At 44.8% G+C, this 23,849-nt stretch overlaps 1 protein-coding gene across 1 annotated transcript in view; it reads right to left on the bottom strand.

Annotated features, from left to right (window-relative positions):
• TDRP (testis development related protein) overlaps positions 1 to 22,917 on the bottom strand; it is a 41,064-nt gene extending 18,147 nt beyond the window's left edge. The window contains exon 1 of the mRNA XM_052649865.1: positions 22,813 to 22,917. Within this exon, the coding sequence (XP_052505825.1) occupies positions 22,813 to 22,917 (105 nt within the window). The remainder of the gene's footprint in view (positions 1 to 22,812) is intronic.
• Positions 22,918 to 23,849: the final 932 nt, after the last annotated feature.

Here is a 23,849-nt window from a genome sequence, read left to right on the forward strand (position 1 = left end):
CATCAGAATAGACACTTCTCCAGGAAATTATACAAACAGCCAGGAAGTACACAAAAAGATGTTCAATACATGTGTCATCAGAGAAATACAAGTCAAACCACAGTGAAATACTACTTTACACCCACGAGGATAGCTAGAATCAAGAAGTCAGAGCAATACATATGTGAGGAAGTGGAGAAATCACACCCTAACACACTACTGGGGGAAATGAAAAATGATGCCTTCACGTGGAGGAAACAGCCAGCAGGTCTCTAAAATGATTACATGCAGAGAAACCATGTGACCCAGTGTCCAAGTCCATCTGCGCTGCTGTTAACAGAAGCCCATGGACTGGGTGGCTTATAAACAATGGAAGTGTACTCCTCACAGTCCAGAGGGTAGGCAGTCCAAGATGAGGTGCCACCAGAGGCTGAGTGGTAAGGCACTCTTCTTGCCTCAAAGCTGGCTACACTTGGTGTATTCCCATGTGGTGGGAGAGGCAGGGAGCTCTTGGGGGTCCCGTTCACGAGGGTTCTGGCACATCACCTAATTACCTCTGAAAGGTCCCACTGCTTAGCCCCCATCACATGAGGTAGGATTTAACATATGAATCTGGGAGAATAAACATTCAGTCTGAGGCACCTAGAAATTCCACTCCTAGATATATACCCATCAGAAATGAAAACAAGGCCACGGCCCCACAAAATATTTTACACAAATGTTTATAGCAACATTATTCATAACAGCCAAAAAGTGGAAACAACCAAACGTTTGTGATAAATTCATAAAATGGAGCATGATCCAGTCAAAATAAGAAACTAAGTACTGACATAAGCTATAGCATGGATGAACCTTTTAAAACACTATGCTCAGTGAAAGTGGTCAGTCACAAAAGTGCACACATGACATGACCTTCTGTTCAAATAAACGTCAAGGGCAGTGCAGATGCAGTGACACAGATGGGCCAGCAGTTGCCTGGGGAGGGGAAATGGTGGCGGGAAGAGCCACAGGGCTTCTTCCTGAGGTCCTGAAAGTGTCCTGAATTGGTAGGTTGTAGTCACATACCTGTGACTACACCAAGAATCATTTAATTGTACCATTTGAGTGAATGAATTAAGGGGGATGGCTGTACTTTAGCATGCTGTGGAAGGCATGCAGGACACACCCAGAAGTCAGAAAGCTTCTTCCCACACCTCCACCAGCCTTGGCCAACAACAGAGGAAGATGCTGGGAACATCTGGTCACATCACAAAACTCTTAGCAGCAGGTTCACAGGTACAGCAGTGCACAACGGAAGCACGGCACACACTGGCCTTCTCGCTCCTCTGGAGATGCCTGGACCCGACTCCAACGGCTGTGATGCTCTTGACGTGCCTGAGTCCTGGCAGAGACGACTAACAGCAGACGACTAACAGCAGCCACCGTTTCAACACACATAAATTTAACAGAAAAATACGTCCAACGGCCTGAAGACTGAGGGACGGGACTCCACACAGAGCCTGCACGAACGACCCCCAGGAAACTGGACCAGAGCGGGCCTGCCAGGGACACACTGGCCGCAGTCACATTAAGCTCCTCTAGACCAACATGCTCAGCAGAAACCCAGTGGCCAGCAAGCCTCTGCCGACCCTGCTGACTCTTCAGCTCACACATGTCGACACAGGATGCCATCTGGACTAGAAGCTCCATATCAGCACATGGGTGGTTCTCTTTAAGTGGCTGCAGGGATGGGCAGGCCTCACAGGCACTGGGAAATGGCAAACTCAGTTTTCCTGCTCCAGGGGCAGGAGTCCCACGAGACCACGGGCTGGGCGAGACCACTGGCAGCTCTCAAGGGCCACCACCCTCGCCCCCAACCCCCACCAGAGGCTGCCGCCAGCAGGCTAAGAGTATTTGTTTCTGCCCTTGAAGGGCCACCTAAAATAAAGATCCTCATCTTACAAATCAGAGGAACTAGATCTTGATGGACTCAATCCTGAAAAAAAATCTAGGAAGGGAAACATTTTGCAATTCAGATTTTCCTACACTTCAGCTAATATTTCTGAATAAAGATATCATAAATACTGGGAATGCAGATCAGGTCAGGGCCCCGCGTATATCTGCAGTTTACCAGAAAAGCAGCACCTACTCAGCCAAAAACTCATTAAACTTGGCAAATGCTGACCTCCGCCTGAAGAGATAGCCATGGGACTGGATCTTAGGTCCCTACTCCACCCTCACTTTAAATATAGTTGCTGATCTACATTTTTGAAGATTTTTAAATGCTCACTAATCAATCTCTTGGCCAGCCAAAAAAATGTATCTATGAAACCTACCTCTCATTAAACTGACAAATACAGGCATTCAAAACATTGTACGTATGAGAATGCTTACAGTACTTTCAAAATAAATGATATCCTACCTGGCATAACCCAGTAAAGTCAGAAAAAAGATATGGCCTCCCTTCCACATTATTACTCAGTATTATTCTGTAAGTTCTAATCAGTACAAGGCATAAAACAGAAAAGAGTTAGAACTACTGGGAAGGAAAATACAATTACTATTATTTAGGCAAAGATCATATAACTAGAAGATGGAAAAAGCATCAAACGAAGAAACATTAGACCTAATGAAATGGCTAAATATAAAATAAATGTACAAAACTAAATAGCTTTATTGCAATTAAAGACAATAGAAAAAATGCTGTTCTCAAGAGAACATTTAAAATGTCCAGAAAAAACTTTTACATGTTACCTTGACAGATTATATTTAAAAACTTGAATAAATGAAAATTTAAAAAAATCATTACCTAAAAAAAATTACTTAAATGGCAAGAATAAATATTAGGGAATATTAATTTCTTCTCAGATACAGGTCTGGTAGTGTGCTTTCCACATGAGGCAGGACAGAGTCAGAGAAGAAAGTCTAAGCCCCGGGCTTCTCCCTGAGTCCCTTCAGGCAGTGAGCCGCCACCCCCACTGGCACCAAATCACAGCCCTCAGGAGTGTGGAGTACAACGAAAACAGTGAAAATTCTAGAGAGAAGAAAATCCAGACTTGAAGAAAACATCTGCAAAAGACACACCTATCAGGTCTTAAGATACTGTCCAAAACACACAAAATACTGACACCACCAAATGACTCTCATTCACTGCTGGTAGTAATGTAAACTGGAAAAGTCACTTTGGAAGAGTCTGGCAGTTTCTTACGCAAATAAATATACTCTAACTATAAAGTCCCCCTTCATGGCTCACACACAGCCTTGTCATGGCAAAGAGTCTTGCATAACTCAATGAAGCTATGAGCCATGCTGTGCAGGGCCACCCAAGATGGATGGGTTATAGTTAAGAGTTCTGACAAAATATGGTCCACTGAAGGAGGGAATGGCAAACCACTAATGTATTCTTGCCGCAAAGAACCCCATGATAAGGCAAAAAGATATGACACTGGAAGATGAGCCCTGCAGGTCGGAAGGTGTCTAGTATGCTACTGGGGAAGACCAGAGAAATAGCTCCAGAAAAAATGAAGTGGCTGGGCCAAAGCAGAAACAATGCTGAGTTGTGGATGTGTCTGGTGGTAAAAGTAAAGTCTGATGCTGTATAGAACAATACTGCATAGGAATCTGGAAAGTTAGGTCCATGAATCAAGGTAAGTAGGACATGCTCAAGCAGCAGTTGTCAAGAGTGAACACTGAGATCTTAGGAATGGGAATGGGTGAATTTAATTCAGATGACCATTATATCTACTACTGTGGGCAAAAATCCCTTAGAAGAAATGGAATAGCCCTCAGAGTCAACAAGAGTCCAAAATGCAGTACTTGAGTGCAATATCAAAAACAACAGAATGATCTTGGTTCGTTTCCCAGGCAAATCATTCAGCATCATAGTATTCCAAGTCTATGTCCAACTGCTGAAGCCAAAGAAGCTGCAGGTGACTGGTTCTATGAAGACCTGCAAGACCTTCTAGAACTAATACCTTTTCATCATAGAGGATTAGAATGCAAAAGTAGGATGTCAAGAGATAGCTGGAGTAACAAGAAAGTTTGGCTTTGGAGTACAAAATGAAGTAGGGCAAACACTAACAGAGTTTTGCTAAGAGAATGCACTGGTCATAGCAAACACCCTCTTTCAACAACAGAAGAGATGACTTTACATATGGACTCACCAGACAGTCAATACCAAAATCAGACTCGTTATACTGTTTGCAGCTGAAGATGGAGAAACTCTATACAGTCAGCAAAAACAAGATCAGGAGCTGACTGTGGCTCAGATCATCAGCTCCTTATCCTACTTATGCTTAAATAGAAGAAAGCAGGGAAAACCACTAGGCAATTCAGGTATGACCTAATTCAAATCCCTTATGATTATAATATAGTGGAGGAGTCTAACAGATTCAAAGGATCAGATCTGGAAGACAAAATGCCCAAAGAACTATGGATTGAGGGTTTGTAACACGACACAGGAGTCAGTGACAAAACCCAGTGAAAAAGAAATGCAAGAAGGCAAAAGCATTGTCTGAGAAGGCTTTACAAACAGCTGAGGAAAGAAGAGAAGCAAAAGGAAAAGGAAAAAGGGAAAGATATTCCCTACTGAATGCAGAGTTATAGAGAGTAGCAAGGATAAGAAGGTCTTCTTCAAATAACAGTTCAAGGAAGTAGAAAACAACAGAATGAGAAAAACTAGACATCTCTTCAAGAAAATTGGAGATATCAAGGGAACATTTCATGCAAGGATCAGCACGATAAAGGACAGAAATGGTAAGGACCTAACAGAAGTAGAAGAGAATACACAGAAGAGCTATATAAAAAATGTCCTGGATAGCCACAATGGTGTGGTCACTCACCTAGAGCCCGACATCCTGGAATCTGAAATCAAGTGGGCCTTGGGAGGCATTACTACAAACAAGGCTAGTGGAGGTGATAGAATTCCAGTTGAGCTATTTAAAATCCTGAAAGATGAGGCTGTTACTGTGCTGTACTCAGTATGTTAGCAAATTTGCAAAACTCAGCAGTGGCCACAGGACTGGAAAAGGTGAATTTTCATTCCAATTACAAAGAAGGCAGTACCAAAGAGGGTACAAACTACTGTAAAATTGGACTCGTTCTGCATGCCAGTAAGGTTATACTCAAAATCCTTCAAGCTAGACTTCAGCATTACGTGAACTGAGAACTTGCAGATATACAAGCTGGGTTTAGAAAAGGCAGAGGAACCAGAGATCAAATTGCCAACATCCACTGGATCAGAGAAAAAGCAAGAATATTCCAGAAAAACATGTTCTTCTGCTTCATTGACTACACTAAAGCCTTTGACTGTTTGGATCACAACAAACTGTGGAAAATTCTTAAAGAGATGGGAATACCAGACCACCTTACCTGTCTCCTGAGAAACCTGTATGTAGATAAAGAAGCAACAGAACCAGACACAGAACAACTGACTGGTTCAAAATTGGGAAAGGAGTACACTTTGTACACAAAATTGGGAAAGTGTATGCTGTCACCTCATTTATTTAACTTCCATGCAGAGTATATATCATGGGGAATGCTGGGCTGAATGAATCACAAGCTGGAATCAAGAGTGCCCAGAGAAGTAACAACCACAGATATGCAGATGGAACCACTTTAATGGCAGAAAACAAAGCGGAACTAAAGAGCCTGTTGAGGAAAGTGAAAGAGGAGAGTGAAAAAGTTGGCTTAAAACTCAACATTCAAAAAACTAAGATTGGGACTTCCCTAGTGGTCCAGTGGTTAAGATTCTGGGATTCAGTGGTTCTCAGTGGTTAAGACTCTTTGCCCACCCAACGGATGGGGCATGGGTTCAATCCCTGGTTGGGGAACTAAGATCTCACATGCTGCATGTCTAATAAATAAATAAAACATTAAAAAAAAAAGAAAACTAAGACCATGGTATCTGGACCCATCACTTCATGGCAAACAGAAAAAGTGAAAAGCAGTGACAGATTTTATTTTCTTGGGCATCACTGTGGATGGTGACTGCAGCCATGAAACTAAAAGACATCTGCTCTTTGGAAGGAAAGCTATGATAAACCTAGACAGCATATTAAAAAGTAAAGACATCACTTTGCTGACAAAGGTCTATACAGTCAAGGCTATGTTTTTCTGCTAGTCATGTATGGATGTGAGAGCTGGACCAGAAAGAAGGCTGAGTGTCACAAATTGATGCTTTGAACTGTGGTGCTGAAGACTCTTGAGAGTCCCTTGGACCACAAGGAGATCAAACCAGTCAATCATAAAGGAAATCAACCCTGCATATTCATTGTAAGGACTAATGCTAGAGCTCCAATACTTTGGCCACCTGATGCGAAGAGCCAGCTCACCAGAAAAGAACCTGATGCTGGGAAAGATTGAGGACAAAAGAAGGAGGCAACAGAGGATGAGATGGTTAGATGGCATTTCTGACTCAATGGACATGAATTTGAGCAAACTCCAAGAGACAGTGAAGGACAGAGAAGCCTGGCCTGCTGCAGTCCATGTGGTTGCAAAGAGTCAGACACAACTTAGCAACTGAACAACAACAAACAACTGTAAGGTCCAGCAATCACATGCTTTAGTACTTAACTAAAGGAATCAAAAACTTATGATCACACATAAACCTGCACATGGATGTTTACAGAAGCTTCATTCTTAACTTCTAAAACGTGGAAGCAACCAAGACGTCCTTCAGCAAGTGAATGGATAAATAAACTTAGTATTTCCAGAAAATGGGACATTATTCAGCTGAAAAGAAATGAGCTACCAAGGCATGAAAAGACATGGCATGGAGGAAAGTTAAATGCATATTGAGTGAAAGAAGCCAACATAAAAAGACCACATACAAAACATTCCAACTGTGTGACACTGTGGAAAAGGCAAAACTGTGGAGACGGTAATAACACCAGGGTTTGGAGGAGGGAAACTTCCCTGGTGGCTCAGACGGTAAAGCGTCTGTCTACAATGTGGGAGACCGGGGTTCGATCCCTGGGTCGGGAAGATTCCCTGGAGAAGGAAATGGCAACCCATTCCAGTACTCTTGCCTAGAAAATCCCATGGACGGAGGAGCCTGGTGTTCATGGGGTTGCAAAGAGTCGGACACGACTGAGTGACTTCACTTCACTTGGAGGAGGGAAGAACGGGTGGAGCACAGAGGATCTTTGGGTTATGAAACCCCTCTGTGTGACATTATAATGGTGGATATGTGTTGTTACATGTTTGTCCAAACCCACGAAATGGGCCAGGAGTGAACCCTGACGTAAACCATGGCCTCTGGGAGATGACAATATATCCGATTGTTACAAACGTCCCATCTGGCGGGGATGCTGACAGAGAGGGAAGCTGTGCATGTTTGGAAGCAGGAGGTGGAGGACTGGGGTTTACCCAGTTGTGTGTGCCTTACCCTCAGTTTTGCTGTGAATCTAAAACTCTCTAAATGAAATAAAAGGCGCATTAAAAACAAAAAAGAAGATAATCATCTAGCTCAGTAAGACACATACATACAAAAGAAAGCAGAAAAGTGTCAACTGGGAGAAAAAAAACACAACCTAAAAGTTGACAAGAGTTTCATCTCAAGAGCTTCCTGAGGGCGCAAGCCAGGGGCAGCTCCCGGGTAGCCCTGAGGGACTGCTCTGAAGAGTGAGAGAGCAGCAGCTGGGTCTACACGAATATTGCAACACAGACCAGGTAGCGGAACATCCAAAGATTCCTGATAATTAAAGGAAACCAAGTTAAGGAATTTAGTGCTTCTCTATGCACGGCAAGATGCAAGAGTCTGGGCTCACTGAAATCGTTCCTCTGCTGTGCACCTCACTCTTTGGGGCCGGAATCCTGTGCTTTGCCAGCCTGAGTGCCCTCTGGGCTCACCACTGGGCAGCTGTAGTGGTTTGATGGCTCCAAAAATCTGTTTTTTAAGAATGTGGCATGCAATGTTTTTAATTCACAAAAACATTTTTAAAAGGCTAAGAAAACATAATTTGTGCCACCAGTTATTGAATACATTATAAAACTTCAGTAAGTAAACTGTGGAAATAGAACAAGAATACACAGAGTTCAAGAGAAGGGAAAACCCTACAAAGCCTAATAGAGAACGATTTTAGTAACAGTGATGTGACAAAGAGGGTAAAAGAAAAATTATTTAAAGAAAAACAAAACAGACTTACAACAATTGGTGATCTATTTTGAGAGGAAAAACTTAAATCCTTATTTTCACAGAAAATAAATTCCACACAGATGAAAGAGCTGTTCCTTTTAACTGAAGCCATAAAGGAAGTAAGGAGAATCTGATCTCAAGGAAGGAAATGCCTTTCTCAGCATAAAAGCAACAGGAAAAACACACAGAAAAAAATTGAGACTTCATCATTTTTTTAAAGATTTTTAAGAAAACATTTACATATTTTAATAAAAAGTTTAACTTAAAATCCACACACATTTACAATAAATCAAATATTGGGGATCTAGTACAGTAAAAATGATACTTGATTTTTGTTTCCTGGCACAAAGTCACCAAAGTCTGGGAATTTGTAGCCTTTTGAATGCTAATATGATGACACAGGGGTCTTGGGGGCCTCAGAACTTCAGGACTGGGGTGGCTGGTCACCAGAAAAGCAACTCCTAGTCACAACTCTCCTTCAGTTCCACCGCCATGCCTCCCCTGATGGCTGAGGGGGGCTAAACCGACTCAGTGAGCGATGGCCAACCAGTCATTTAACCTCTCCTGCTCAGTGCTGGAAAGCTGAAAGCTTTACGGGGGGGTGGGGGTGGGGGTGGGGTGTGTGTGTGCGTGTGTGTGTGTGTGAAAGCTTTATAGGGTGTGTGTGTGTGTGTCTGTCTGTGTGTGTGTCTGTGTGTCTGTGTGTGTCTGTGTGTGTGTGTCTGTGTGTGTGTGTGTGTCTGTGTGTGTGTGTAATATGTATAATCATATGATGTCCCTCTTTGTCTCTTGTGAGAATCTTTGACTCAAATTTTTGTTTGATGTACCTGCATACTTATTTTTTACACTTATTCAGCTACTCTGTCTCTTTTGATTGGGGAGTTTAAGACATTTACACTGAAAGTAATTACTGATAGTGAAAGTGAAAATGTTAGTCACTCAGTTGTGTTTGACTCTTTACGACCCATCTGGCTACTCCGTCCATGGGATTCTCCAGGCAAGAATACCAGAGTGCGTTGCCATGCCCTTCTGGAGGGGTTCTTCCTGACCCAGGGATTGAACCCAGATCTCTTGCATTGCAGGCAGATTCTTTTCCATTTGAGCCACCAGTGAAGCACTTACTATTTCCATTTTGTTGACTGTTTTTTGTCTTACAGTTTATTTGCTCCTCTTTTCTGTTTTTGGTTCCTGCCTTCATGCTTCCTTGTTCTGCAGTGACATGCTTTGATTCCTTTCTCATCTTCCATTTATATCCTATGGGCATTTTCTTTGCGGGGAGGTTACATAACACATTTTATAGTTACAACAATCTTTTAAACTAATTACTGCTTAATTTTAATCACATACAAAAATTCTACTCCTGTACATCTCCCCCCACTTATGTTATAAACATCACGAATTACATCTTTTTATATTTTATAGTTACTGTAGTTAGCGGTTTTTATTTTTTAATTTACGTACCACCATGACAGTATTACAGATTTTGGACCTTTCCATATGGGCTTTCCAGGTAGCTCAGTGGTAAAGAATCTGCTTGCCAACAAAGGAGCTCCAGGAAATGTGGGTTCGATCCCTGGGTTGGGAAGATCCCCTGGAGACAGAAATGGCAACCCACATCAGTATTCTTGCCTGGAAAATCCCGTGGACAGAGGAGCCTGATGGGCTGCAATTCATGAGGTGGTGAAGAACTGGGCATGACTGAGCCTCCCCACACCTGTCTGTATATCCACCTTTAACAGAGTGTTATGTTTTTGTGCACTTTCACGTCACACCTTGCATCCTGTCATTAGCATTTCTGGCAAAGCAAGTCTAGTGATGTGCACTCCCTCAGCTTTTACTTCTCTTGCGAAGTCTTATTTCTCCTTCACTTCTGAAGGACAGTTTTGCCAGATCCAGTTTCCTTGGTTGGCGCTCTTCTTTTATTCTCGCTCTTTGAATACATCGCCCCACTCCCTCTCGGCCTGTAATGTCACTGCTGAAACACCTCTGAGAACCTTATGGGAGCTCCCCTGTGACAACTCACTTTTTTCTTGCTGTTTTCAAGATTCTCTTTGCCTTGGCCTTGTGAGTTTTATTACAATGTGTTTTGGTCCAGGCCTCTTTTGGGCATCTTGAATTTGGATGTCCATATCCTGCCGTGAGTTTCAGAAGCTTCATGACCTTCCTCCTAGGTCTCCCCCGTGACATATACTAGTCTACTTGTTTATGTGCCATAAGCCTCCGAGGCTTCCCACACTCTTCATCATTCTTTTTCCTTTTTGCTCCTGACTTGATAATTTCAAGTGACTTGTCTTCAAATTCTGATTCTTTCTTCTGCTTGGTTAATCCTGCTGTTGAACACTCTAGAGAATTTTTCAATTTAGTTATTGTATTCTTCAGCTCCAGAATTTGTTTGGTTCTTTTTTATACTTTCTCTTTCTTGATATTTGCTTCTCTGGTGGCTCAGACTGTAAAGAATCACCTGCAATGCAGGAGACTGGGTTTGATCCCTGGACTGGGAAAATCCCCTGGAGAAGGGAATGGCAACCCGCTCCAATATTCTTGCCAGGACAATTCCATGGACAGAGGAGCCTGGTGGACTACACAGTCCATGAGGTCACAAAGAGCTGGACATGACTAAGTGACTACATTTTCTTTTCTTTCTTTCTTCTGTTGATATTTACATTTTGTTCATTTTCACAACTGCAGTTAGTTCACTATGCTCTCGTAACATACGACAGCTTAAGACTATTATTTTGAATTCATTGTTAATTCACACACCTTAGCTTCTTAAGGGTCAGTTTCTGGATATGTATTTTGATCCTATGACTGGGCTACATTTCCCTGTTTCTTCATCTGCCTCATTATTTTTGGCTGGGATTTGGGCATTTGTAAAAACTGCCACCTCTCCCAGTCTTTCTGAACTGGCTTCATACGGGGAAAGACTTTCACCAATCAGCCTGGCTAGATCCTGGAGCCTCCAAACCTTCTCTGGGGACGTGTCTTCTCTCCACCTCTCACTGCCCAGAGCTGTAAGCTGCTTCTCCCTCCAGCATCCATCTGTGGGGCTGCAGGTTCTCTGGCTGCAAGCAGCTGAACTCTCCTTGTTCTCAGTGGCCCCACGGGTGCCAATCATGCCAGTCAGGTGAGAGAAATCGGCTTGTGAGGAGCTTCTCTTGTGCATGTAACCAGCAAGCTGTTCACTGAGAGTCCTGCTGAGGGGCACTTGTGGACGTGGCTCTTGTGAGTGAGGGAAGTGAAGCAGCCTGTCACCACTTCAGTGCAGTTGCTCTTGGCTTTGTGCTGGCCTGGGTGACTGCAACTTCTTAACTGGTTTCTGGAGTCATAAGAGCTTTTCTGGACCATTGACTGTTAAGGCAATGTGTCTGCGGGTTAACAGATCTGCGGTTCCCTTTGCACCCCCATGCTGCCTTCGCTCCTCTTAGGTTTGCCTGGCCACCTGTTGGCGGCTGACTTCTGATGTGAGGGCAGTTGTATGTGACTGAGCCCGTAACCTGGAGGGTCTGTGCTAACTTGAGGCTGTGTCAGAACGCAACTGAATCGGATGACACCCAGTTGGTGTCAGAGGACTGGAGAACTGCTTGGCGTCAGGAAAAAAAACAACATGGGGATATACATACTTGTTATGATAAAAATGGAAATGTGTGAAGATGACCACTCTTAAATATAGTTATACACTGTTTTTTCTCTGTAAAATTTCTTAGCACACTTTCTTGCCAGATCAACCAATGTCTATAATTACACCTTAGGACAAAACTTTTCCATTTAAAACAACTTTCTTTTAAAGAAGTATTATTTATCTTCAGTCAATAAACTTACTATGAGCTACAGCTAAATACCTAGCAAAGAAAATCTAAAATGAGATATAATTGTTACAAGGAAATACTAAAGTTTTATTTTAAAGTTTAATAGACACAGAAGAGGGAGAATGGAGTAACTGGTACATGACATAGAGCAGGCCACTGGGTAGATGCAAAGAAATAGAGGAACACAACAGAATGGGAAAGACTAGAGATCTCGTCAAGAAAATCAAAGGTACCAAGGAAACATTTCATGCAAAGATGGATACAATAAAGGACAGAAATGGCAGGGACCTAACAGAAGCAGAAGATATAAGAAGAGGTGGCAAGAATGCACAGAACTACACAAAAAAGATCTTCATGACCCAGATAACCACAATGGTGTGATCACTCACCTAGAGCCAGACATCCTGGAATGCGAAGTCAAGTGGGCCTTAGGAAGCATCACTACCAACAAAGCTAGTGGAGGTGATGCAATTCCAGTTGAGCTATTTCAAATCCTAAAAGATGGATGCTGTAAAAGTGCTGCACTCAATATGCCAGCACATTTGGAAAACTCAGCAGTTAACCATAGGACTGGAAAAAGTCAGTTTTCATTCCAATCCCTAAGAAAGGCAATGCCGAAGAATGTTCAAACTACCGCAGAATTGCACTCATCTCACACGCTAGCAAAGTAATGCTCAAAATTCTCCAAGCCAGGCTTCAACATTACATGAAACGTGAACTTCCAGATGTTGAAGCTAGATTCAGAAAAGGCAGAGAAACCAGAGATCAAATTGCCAACATCCGTTGGATCATCGAAAAAGCAAGAGAGTTCCAGAGAAACATCTCCTTCTGCTTTATTGACTATGCCAAAGACTTTGACTGCGTGGATCACAACAAACTGTGGGAAATTCTGAAAGAGATGGGAATACCAGACCACCTGACCTACCTCCTGAGAAACCTGTATGCAGCTCAAGAAGCAACAGTTAGAACTGGACGTGGAACAACAGACTCCAACAGGTTCCAAATCAGGAAAGGAGTACATCAAGGCTGTACACTGTCACCCTGCTTATTTAACTTATATGCAGAGTACATCATGAGAAATGCTGGGCTGGAAGAAGCACAAGCTGGAATCAAGACTGCAGGGAGAAATATCAATAACCTCAGATATGCAGATGACACCACTCTTATAGCAGAAAGCGAAGAATTAAAAAGCCTCTTGATGAAAGTGAAAGAGAAGACTGAAAAAGTTGGCTTAAAACTCAACATTCAGAAAACTAAGATCATGGCATCTGGTCCCATCACTTCATGGCAAATAGATGGGGAAACAGTGGAAATAGTGACAGATTTATTTTTTTGAGCTCCAAAATCATTGCAGATGGTGACTGCAGCTATGAAATTAAAAAACGCTTGCTCCTTGATAGAAAAGTTATGACCAACCTAGACAACATGTTTAAAAGACATTACTTTGCAGAAAGATTACTCTGCAACAAAGGTCCACTCGTCAAAGCTATGGTTTTTCCAGTAGTCACGTATGGATGTAAGAGTCAGACCATAAAGAAAGCTGAGTGCCAAAAAACTGATGCTTTTGAACTGTGATGTTGCAGAAGACTCTTGCGAGTCCCTTGGACTGCAAGCAGATCCAACCAGTCCATCCTAAAGGAAATCAGTCCTGAATATTCACTGGAAGGACTGATGCTGAAGCTGAAACTCCAATACTTTGGCCACCTGATGTGAAGAGCTGACTCATTTAAAAAGACCCTGATGCTGGGAAAGATTGAGGGCAGGAGGAGAAGGGGATGACAGAGGATGAGATGGTTGGATGGCATCACCAACTCAATGGACATGAGTTTGAGAAAACTCTGGTATTTGGTGATGGACAGGGAACCCTGGTGTGCTTCTGTCCATAAGGTGGAAAAGAGTTACTGAACTGAACTGGGTAGATGTATGTCATAAAGCCTGTAGTTATAATAAAATTTGCTGCAAGAATACAGCACAACAGAACAGAACACTACACCAACACCATACCCCACCTTACCCAACCCCCTTGGGGGCAGAGGACAACCCCACCATCATTGACCAAAGTGCCCAGGGAACGGGAAGCAGGAGGGCAAGCACACTTGGTTCCTCCCACGTGACTGCCCAGACCTGGACACAGAGTTCTTGCTGGTGCAAGGCATGCTGGGAGTGAAGTCTCCAGTTGGGGGGCTGTACACACGACAAACACGTGCTGTTAGTGGGAAGTCTCTCCCGAAAGGGCACCTGCCAGTCCCTAGGCTCTGCAGAACTAAGATGAATACCACTATACAGTTCCTAACTGTCGACAAAACACCTCCCGGTTCCCTAAGCCTCCACGTGCTGTTTGAGTTGAGATGATGCAGAAGATCACTATGCTGTTCTTAATGTTGTCTCCTTGACTATAAAGCATGACTCATTCATCATGGAATGGAAAATAAAGGACCGTAGTAGACAATTTATGTGAAAGCACAGAAAGATACAGAAATGTTCACTGGCCAATTAACAAAATGTAAGCCCAGGAAGAATATAAATGAACTTCAGCATCTGCCATTAATTTCCAAGTTTAGCAACTAAGACTTCCTACTTGTACCCTAAATCACAACAAATTCCACACTGCAAAACTCTAATGAATTAGGTTGCCTCATAATTAGTATAGACTTCAAAGATCCTTTATTCTAAACCAGGGTCAGCAAAGAATGGCCCAGCCCTGCCTGTGTAAATACAGTTTTACTGGAGCACAGCCACGCTTGTTCACCAACACAGGTCACAGCTGTCTGCACACGACAGCCGCAGAGTTGCGCATCTGTGACGGACACCTGTGGCCCTTTACAGTCAGCTTCTCCACTCCTACTCTAACCCTCTGGCTTAGAACAGGGGCTCTGCAGAGTGAATAATGCACTCACTGGCCCCATATCTCAAAATTGCTGAGAGGGGGTGGGGAACCAGGACTGTCTGCTGATGCCAGGCTACCAACTCCCTTTCCAGTGGTCCCAGTTCATTCATCAACAGAGAGCCAGGCTCTTGCACTTTCTCACAAATGATGAGTCCTCTGGGTCCTACCCAGCACTCTACCTGTGTGGCTCAGCCATGCGGGTGTCTGGCAGAAGCTGCCTCTAAGTCACATGTCCACAGTCAACGCGCCCAGGATTCCCTGCTGCTCAGAGGTGACATCATCTTCCTCATCACTCCAGGTGCCCTTCAGTCTCTGACCTTCACTTCAAAAGGCACCAGCTCTCTTTTCCATTGGCTTGGCAAGTTCGCTTCCTCCCGCTTGTCCTGAACCTAATCCCTCTAGAATTCAGGCTCTTATTTCAGCCTGAACTCCGAAACCAGGATCCTACCTGTGTCACCTGCACCTCGCCTCTAAGCCCTCCTCCCCAGACAAGAATTCCCTGCGAAGTGGCAGGAAGCCATGACTCAAAGGCCTTCAATATTTACCTCCAAGGTGAAGTCTAAACCCCTCAGTGGGGTTTCCCAGTTCTCCCTGTACAAACCTTCTATACCAATTAAACTGGTTTGTTTTCTATTCCCCAAGCTATTTGGGGTCCAAAGCTATGCCATTTCCTCCCTCCCTCACTATCTTTCTTCAAGAATCAGCTTAAATTCTACCTGCTCTTCTTCAAATAATGAAGTTAAAAGCGAGGTGCATAAAGAAAAGCGTGCGTGCACAACAGTTCTGTATTTCACCTGCTAATTCACCAGAGAGCCATTACCTTCCACAGTAAGACTTCTTAAATATACTCATTATTACAATACTTAAGCACAGCAAAAAAAAAAAATAAAAGTATATTAGGATGTTTGTTATACTGAAATTTGAGCCAAGACATAATTTTATCAATGTTTTTTAAGGCACTAATTACTGAAGCCCTAGTACTTTAAATATAAAATATGAAACCTGGATTCAAATTCCTGTTTGTAGCTACGTAACTATACAAGTTCTTTAGCTTCCTTACGTTACTCAAATGTAAAATACAGTCGATTTTCAATATTCAAGACAGCTATCAATCAGCAAATACTGAATTGCTGTTCTTACAGGAAATACGGGGTCAAGTTCCTGTGAGCCTCTGGTCACATTTTCTTCAATCATTCAATATATCTCCTTGCTTTGTGCGTGTTTCGGCATAAAACCTCGTTGTTGCTGCTGTCGCTAACTCGTGTCTGACACTTTTGCGACCCCACGGACTGTAGCCCGCCAGGCTCCCCTGCCCACAGGATCTCCCAGGTAAGAAGACTGGAGCGTGTTGCCATTTTCTCCTGCAGGGGATCTTCCCAACTCCAGAGACTGAGGTCTCCTGCAATGGCAGGTAGATTCTTTCCCACTGAGCCACCTGGGAAGTGTATAAAACTTTATTTAACATACACTGCATAGTTATTAATGTTGACCTCACAGGCAACACACTAACTCACCCTAACAGACTTCAACAGACCCCTCCCAGCACCACACAAGAAAGATTCTTTGTTATCTCAACTAAGACTCTTGGTTTTTCCTATCCTCAAAGCAGAGTAAAAAACACCTGAACCGTTCTCTGACTTTTTGTGGAATGCCTACAGAGTATGTCTAAGCCTTTTAAATTTTTAAATAAAGTCTTTTAAATATTTAAATAAAGCTTTTTCATATTTCAATGAAAATATGCCCCAAATGCCCTGAGTTTTGTTTCTGAAGACATTCAACTGCAGCTGGAGAAGGCAATGGCAACCCACTCCAGTATTCTTGCCTGGAAAATTCCATGGACAGAGGAGCCTGGTGGGCTGCAAAGAGTTGGGCATGACTGAGCAACTAACACTCAGGACCCTGTTCAGGGCAGCCTGAAGCAAGTGAAAACCAGCTGAACCCTCCCTCATGCGGATTATCTCAGACCAACTTTTCCTCTTACCACTCACACCGCTCCCAGGAGCAGCGCCTAAAGACAGCCGCCTCCACATCCATCACCCAACCAGATAAATTCTAGCATTTAATAATACCCAGCCTTAAGGATGGTTTTTTTCCCAGCTGTAGGCCTGAGACAGGAAGTGCCCCGTGATACATACATTATTTATTGGGGGAACCATTCCAAGTACACAAAAATGTTTGCGGTGGAAAAGCAAATATGTGATTTTAAACATACATTTATGTATGTACATAAATGCTTCATGGATAGCTATATTAAGAAAAATAATGGTTACTTCCTACTGGAAAGAGGAAGAAGACCCAATATTGAACATCCAGAAATGTTTTACTATATGCATAGCAGATGTTGTTTAAACAAACATTAGATTTCATTAAAACTTCTAAATCTCTCTTTTTTAAATGGTTACAATAAATGTTTCAGCTTAAAAACCTGTTATACTTTAATACAAAATAGATGCATATTCATGACAAAAAAGGGTAATCGCCTACAGAGAGACTCAGATAAATTTGCTTTCTATAATGTTAAAGCTATTTTAGTAACAGTTAAGTGTTCCTTAAATCCCAGGAATGACTGAATGCCTCACATTTCAAACTTACTAGAACCTAACATTAAGCTATTTTTTCTTTTTTTAAAAAACGACACAGATTATAGCTGTGTGATCTGACTTTCAAGTAAGTTGATTGACCAGATTTGAACACAAATTAAATGCTTTTCTGGAATAAGACAAAGGGCACTCCCAGCCTACATGTTTTAATATGAACTGACTTTTTTGAGGGGACAGGGAGGAGTGGGGGGAAGGTATAGACTGAAAATGAAGTAGAATGAGAATGTCTTTCTAATGAGACACAATTTAACAGATCCATTAAATCCTTCTGTATTAACTCCTACTTCTTTCAACTTTAAAATAAAATTTTGTAGGCAGAAGTTTTATGTTAGACTTGTCATAAATTTTAAAATTTAATTTTAAGAGATGCTGGCTTTGGGATAAATATCAATCTACCTGATGAAATGAACTAAATTTAGAGTATGACTAACTTGCCACAAAAAGTCTTTGTTTTTCTATAGCAAAGTTTTTTCAACACATCAAACTATAGATACACTTGATAAAGTAAGATAGAAACTGCAGTCAAATCTCACTCCTAGAAGGTAACCCAGGATAAAATGCAGACGCCTTTGGGGAAACACCACCAAAGACGTGATCTATGAAAGGGGTAACTGATAACCTGCTGCTGCTGCTAAGTCGCTTCAGTTGTGTCCGACTCTGTGGGACCCCATAGATGGCAGCCCACCAGGCTCCTCCGTCCCTGGGATTCTCCAGGCAAGAACACTGGAGTGGGTTGCCATTTTCTCTCCAATGCATGAAAGTGAAAAGTGAAAGTGAAGATGCTCAGTCTATCTGACTTGTAGCAACCCCATGGACTGCAGCCCACCAGGCTCCTCCATCCATGGGATTTTCCAGGCAAGAGTACTGGAGTGGGTTGCCATTGCCTTCTCCATTTCATAAATGACTGCTATCCAAAATACACAAAGAATTCTTAAAACTCAACAATAAGGGGAAAAAAGCAACTCAATTAAAAAATGGGGCAAGAAAATCTGAACAGTCATCTCACTGAAAGAGACAGGAGTGAGTGAAAGTCACTCAGTTATGTCCGATTCTTTGTGACCCCATGGACTATACAATTCATGGAATTCTCCAGGCCAGAATACTGGAGTGGGTAGCCCTTCCCTTCTCCAAGGGATCTTCCCAACCCAGGGTTCAAACCCAGGTCTCCTGCATTGCAGGCGGATTCTTTACCAGCTGAGCCACAAGAGAAGCCCAAGAATACTGGAGTGGGTAGACTGTATGGATGGCAAATGATCAAGATGAAGAGATGCTCTGCATCAAATGTTATCAGGGAAATGCAAATTAAGCCACAGTGAGATGCCAGTACACATCTATCAGAATGACCAACATCCAGAACACTGACGTCACAAGCTGGCAAGCACAGGAAGCAACAGGAAGTCTCACTCATTGCTGGTGGGCATGCAAACTGGTGCAGCCACTGTGGAGACAGTCTGGTTCTAACAAACAGAATATACTCTTACTCTATGATCCAGGAATCACACAGTCCTTGGTATCTATCCAAACGAATTAAAAACTAACATCCACACAAAACCCTGCATATGATGTTTTATAGAAGCTTCATTTATAATTGCTAAAACCTGGAAGCAACCAAGGTGCCACTCTGCAGTGAACTGGTAAACTGGTACATCCAGACAATGGGATATTATTCAGCATTAAAAAGAAATGAGCTACCAAGCCGTGAAAAGACACGGAGGATCCTTAAATGCACACTGCTCAGCCAGTAAGAGAAGTCAATCTGTAAAAGCTGCATATCTTATGATTCAACTCTGACATTCTGGAGAAGCAAAACTATGGAGACAGCAAAAAGATCAGTGGTTGCGGGGGGCAGGGGAGGGATGAATAGGCAGAGCAGAGGGGATTTTTAGGGCAGTGAAACTATACTACATGGCACTATAATGGTGAAGTCATGTCACTATACACTTGTCTAATCCACAGAAGAGACAATACCAAGACAATACCAAGTTAATGTAAACTGTGGATTCTGGGCAATAATGATGTGTCAGTGGAGGTTCCTTGGCTGTAACAAATGGGATTTTGCTAGTATGGGGGAGGCTGTACATGTGTGGGGACAGAGAGTATATGGGAACTTTGTTTTCCACTGAGTTTTGTTGTGTACCTAAAAAAAAAAAGTCTATTAAAACACACATACAACTACACACAGAGGGAAAAAAAAAACGGTAGAGAGTGTAATTCTATAAACTTGAAGACACACAGGTTCGATCCCTGGGTCAGGAAGATGCCCTGGAGAAAGACGGTATCCCACTCTAGTATTCTTGCCTGGAAAATACCATGGACAGAGGAGCCTGGAGTCCATGGGATGACAAAGAGTTGGAAAGGATTGAGCGACTAAACAACAATGGTTATGTCTAGGTAGTATATACGTGGGTGCTTAATCTCCTATCCTTCCAACTTTTCTCTGTTAAAGGACAGAAATAGTATGGACCTAACAGAAGCAGAAGATATTAAGAAGCAGTGGCAAGAATACACAGAAGAACTGTACAAAAAAGATCTTCACGACCCAGATAATCGCGATGGTGTGATCACTCACCTAGAGCCAGACATCCTGGAATGTGAAGTCAGGTGGGCCTTAGGAAGCATCACTATGAACAAAGCTCGAGGAGGCAACGGAACTTCAGTTGAGCTATTTCAAATTCTAAAAGATGATGCTGTGAAAGTGCTGCACTCAATATGTCAGCAAATTTGGAAAACTCAGCAGTGGCCACAGGACTGGAAAAGGTCAGTTTTCATTCCAATCTCAAAGAAAGGTCATACCAAAGAATGCTCAAACCTACTGCACAACTGCACTCATCTCACACGCTAGTTAAGTAATGCTCAAAATTCTCCAAGCCAGGCTTCAGCAATACGTGAACTGTGAACTTCCAGATGGTCAAGCTGGTTTTAGAAAAAGGCAGAGGAACCAGAGATCAAATTGCCAACATCCACTGGATCATGGAAAAAGCAAGAGAGTTCCAGAAAAACATCTATTTGTTCTTTCTTGACTATGCCAAAGCCTTTGACTGTGTGGATCACAATAAACTGTGGAGAATTCTGAAAGAGATGGGAATACCAGACCACCTGACCTGCCTCTTGAGAAACCTGTATGCAGGTCAGGAAGCAGCAGTTAGAACTGGACATGGGACAGCAGACTGGTTCCAAATTGGAAAAGGAGTACGTCAAGGCTGTATACTGTCACCCTGCTTATTTAACTTATATGCAGAGTACAAGAGAAATGCTGGGCTGGAAGAAGCACAAGCTGGAATCAAGATTGCTGGGAGAAATATCAATCACCTCAGATATGCAGATGACACCACCCTTATGGCAGAAAGTGAAGAAGAACTAAAAAGCCTCTTGATGAAAGTGAAAGACGAGAGCGAAAAAGTTGGCTTAAAGCTCAACGTTGAGAAAACTAAGATCATGGCATCTGGTCCCATCACTTCTTGGCAAATGGATGGGGAAACAGTGGAAACAGTGGCTGACTTTATTTTTCTGGGCTCCAAAATCACTGCAGATGGTGACTGCAGCCATGAAACTAAAAGACGTTCACTCCTTGGAAGGAAAGTTATGACCAACCTAGAGAGCATATTAAAAAGCAGAGACATTACTTTGCCAACAAAAGTCCGTCTAGTCAAGGCTATAGTTTTTCCAGTCGTCATGTATGGATGTGAGAGTTGGACTATAAAGGAAGCTGAACACAGATGAATTTATGCTTTTGAACTGCGGTGTTGGAGAAGACTCTTGAGAGTCCCTTGGACTGCAAGGAGATCCAACCAGTCCATCCCAAGGAAACTAGTCGTGGGTGTTCATTGGAGGAACTGATGTTGAAGCTAAAACTCCAATACTTGGCCACCTGATGGGGGAGAGCTGACTCATTTGAAAAGACCCTGATGCTGGGAAAGACTGAGGGCAAGAGGAGAAGGGGAGAACAGAAGGCGAGGTGGTTGGATGATGTCACCAACTCAGTGGCCACGAGTTTGAGTAAACTCTGGGAGTTGGTGATGGACAGGGAGGCCTGGTGTGCTGCAGTTCACGGGGTCGCAAAGAGTGGGACAGGACAGACCAACTGAACTGAACTGAATTTAACTTAGAAGGGGAAAAAAACGAGTTTTGGGATTCATTAGGAGAAACAGAAGCGGAACACAGAAGAACAGATTATAAAACAGATCATTAAATTTTAAGTTCATTCAGAAACAATACTGCTTATCTTTGACCAATAATATTTATTTACAGAATTAAATTTTCTGTAACCACATTTAAACTGCACTTAAATTCTCAACATTATATTTAAGAAAGCTGTTTTTTAGAATAACCATAAAATTTTGAGATTTAAAAAGTAAACAGAAGGGTGAGCACTAAAACTACCAAGAAGTGGTTTCTGAAAGACCCTTCAGACAGGGTATTTAAATGCTTATCCAAGGGTATTTAACTCCCACTAAAAAAACATCCAAATGAAGGAACTTCAGCTCCAAGGGAAGTTATTTAGAACCAACTAGGAAAGAAACAATCTCGTGAACTATTTCCAAGTGCCGAGAAGACAAGACATAGATCACCATTAACTTTCGTCTTACGCCAACAGCAACAGGAGAGGGTTTCCAAACATTTAACAAACAAGAAGTTGTATGACCACCGTCATTGTTAACATAAAAAGCTCAATTTCTGACCTAATTTCACTGCATAGGAAAAGGAACGCTGCGTTGGGGGTGGAGTGGAGGGGAGCGTACGTAACGCGCACAGGATCCACCTGGGGTCCTTTTTAATTAAAACATTCTAAACATTCCAGGCATATCTCCGAACTTGTAACGGCAGTGTCTGTCTAAATAAAGGCCATCTGCCTTCTTCCTCCAACCGAGGGTTTAAACAGAGGTGAAGGTCTGTTTGTTATCTGAAGAAGTATTTAGCGCACTCGGCGCGCCGGCTGCAGTCCCCAGAAGCTCCTGACCTCGCCGGCGGGCCGGTGCCCCGCTCCAGTCCAGGCCTCGCCGGTGAGTCCAGCCCAGCGCGGCGCGCGGCCCCGGACTCGGCGCTGGACTGATGGGCCCGGGCCGGGGCCAGGGCCGCGTCCACTCGGCAGGCAGGTCCCCCCGCGCCGCTGGAAGGCCACGGCCCGAGGTTCCCACCTCCGGGAACTGCGCCCGCCATCCCAAACCCGTGCGAGGGGCGGCGGGGCGCTGGGTTCAGTCACTCGTAACGTGGCGGTGGGTGGGGGGGTGGTTCACCACGGGGCACAGCCGCCGGGCCCGGACCAGCCTCGGGAAATTAAAGGGCCGCGCGGCGCGGGCCTCACCTGCGCGCCCCACCTGTGCGCTTACCCCACTGCGCGGCCAGGCCTCAGCCGCGCGCATCCGGACCCGCGCCCCCCTCCCCGCCCCCCGCCTCCCGCGCCCCGCCCCCCCTGCGCCCCCTCACCTGAGCGGCGGCGGGGGCCGGGGCGGGCGGCGCCCCCCCTCGCAGGCCGTCCTCCTCCTCGGGGGCCTCGTCCAGGAGCACCCGGCTTCGGCCCAGCTTCCACATGCTGCAGGCGGGCGGGCGGGCGCCGGTGTCCGTGCGTGCCCCTCCTCGGCCGGCCCGCAGCACGGACGCCCAGGCTGCGGCTCCTGGAGGACCGGACGCTGCCAGTGGGGCCGGGCGGGGCCGGGCTGTGGGGCGGGCCCACCCCCGGACCGGGCCCTCCCCAGCCCACCCCGCCCCCTCCCGGACAGGGCTCGGTCCCCTCACCCAACCAGACCCGGCGTCCGTCCGGGCCCGGGCCCACCTCCAGACCCGGGCCACACCCCCCGGGCCTTCACTTCCCCTGCTCGCCGCCCCTCTCAGGTCACCACCGCCCCACCCCCGGCCAGGCCCTGCCCCCGACCGACCCCCACCCCCAGAGGCTCCTCCTCCTCTGAGAGGTCCTCACCCACTAACATAATCGCACGAGGTCCTTTCCGCAGGCCGCCGACCCAAACCGACCCTCTCACCTCTCGCCCCTCACCCAACCTCCCGTCACCTAGCCCCTACTCATCTCGGACCCTCTCCGCTCCCCCCTTGACCCAAGCTCCCCGCAATCCGGCCGACCTGCTCACCCCTCACCCCGTGATACCTCCTCAGCCCGAGCGCACCCCCACCCCGAGCTGACCCTTTCACCCCTCACCCTTCACCCCGAACTGGGTCGCGGCCAGGCCCGCCGGGCGGCGGCGCGGGGGGCGGGGCGGCCGGAGCTCCGGTCACCATGGCGACAACCACCGGACGCGGAGCGGGCATGGTGCGCATGCGCACACCACAGTGTCCGCGGCTCGGGCGCGGTGGGTGGGGCTGGAGGTGGTGGTTGCTCGGGTTCCGGCTGGGTCGGCCCGCCCCGGTGCCTGGTGGTCCCCGGGGTGCGCAGGCGTCCCGCCTGGAGCTCCGGTGGGTAACAGCGCGAATGTTAGCTGGCACCACAGAGGGTGGAGGCACTCGGCACGCGG

Source organism: Budorcas taxicolor, chromosome 1 (genome assembly GCF_023091745.1).
Source record: "Budorcas taxicolor isolate Tak-1 chromosome 1, Takin1.1, whole genome shotgun sequence".
NCBI lineage: Eukaryota > Metazoa > Chordata > Mammalia > Artiodactyla > Bovidae > Budorcas > Budorcas taxicolor.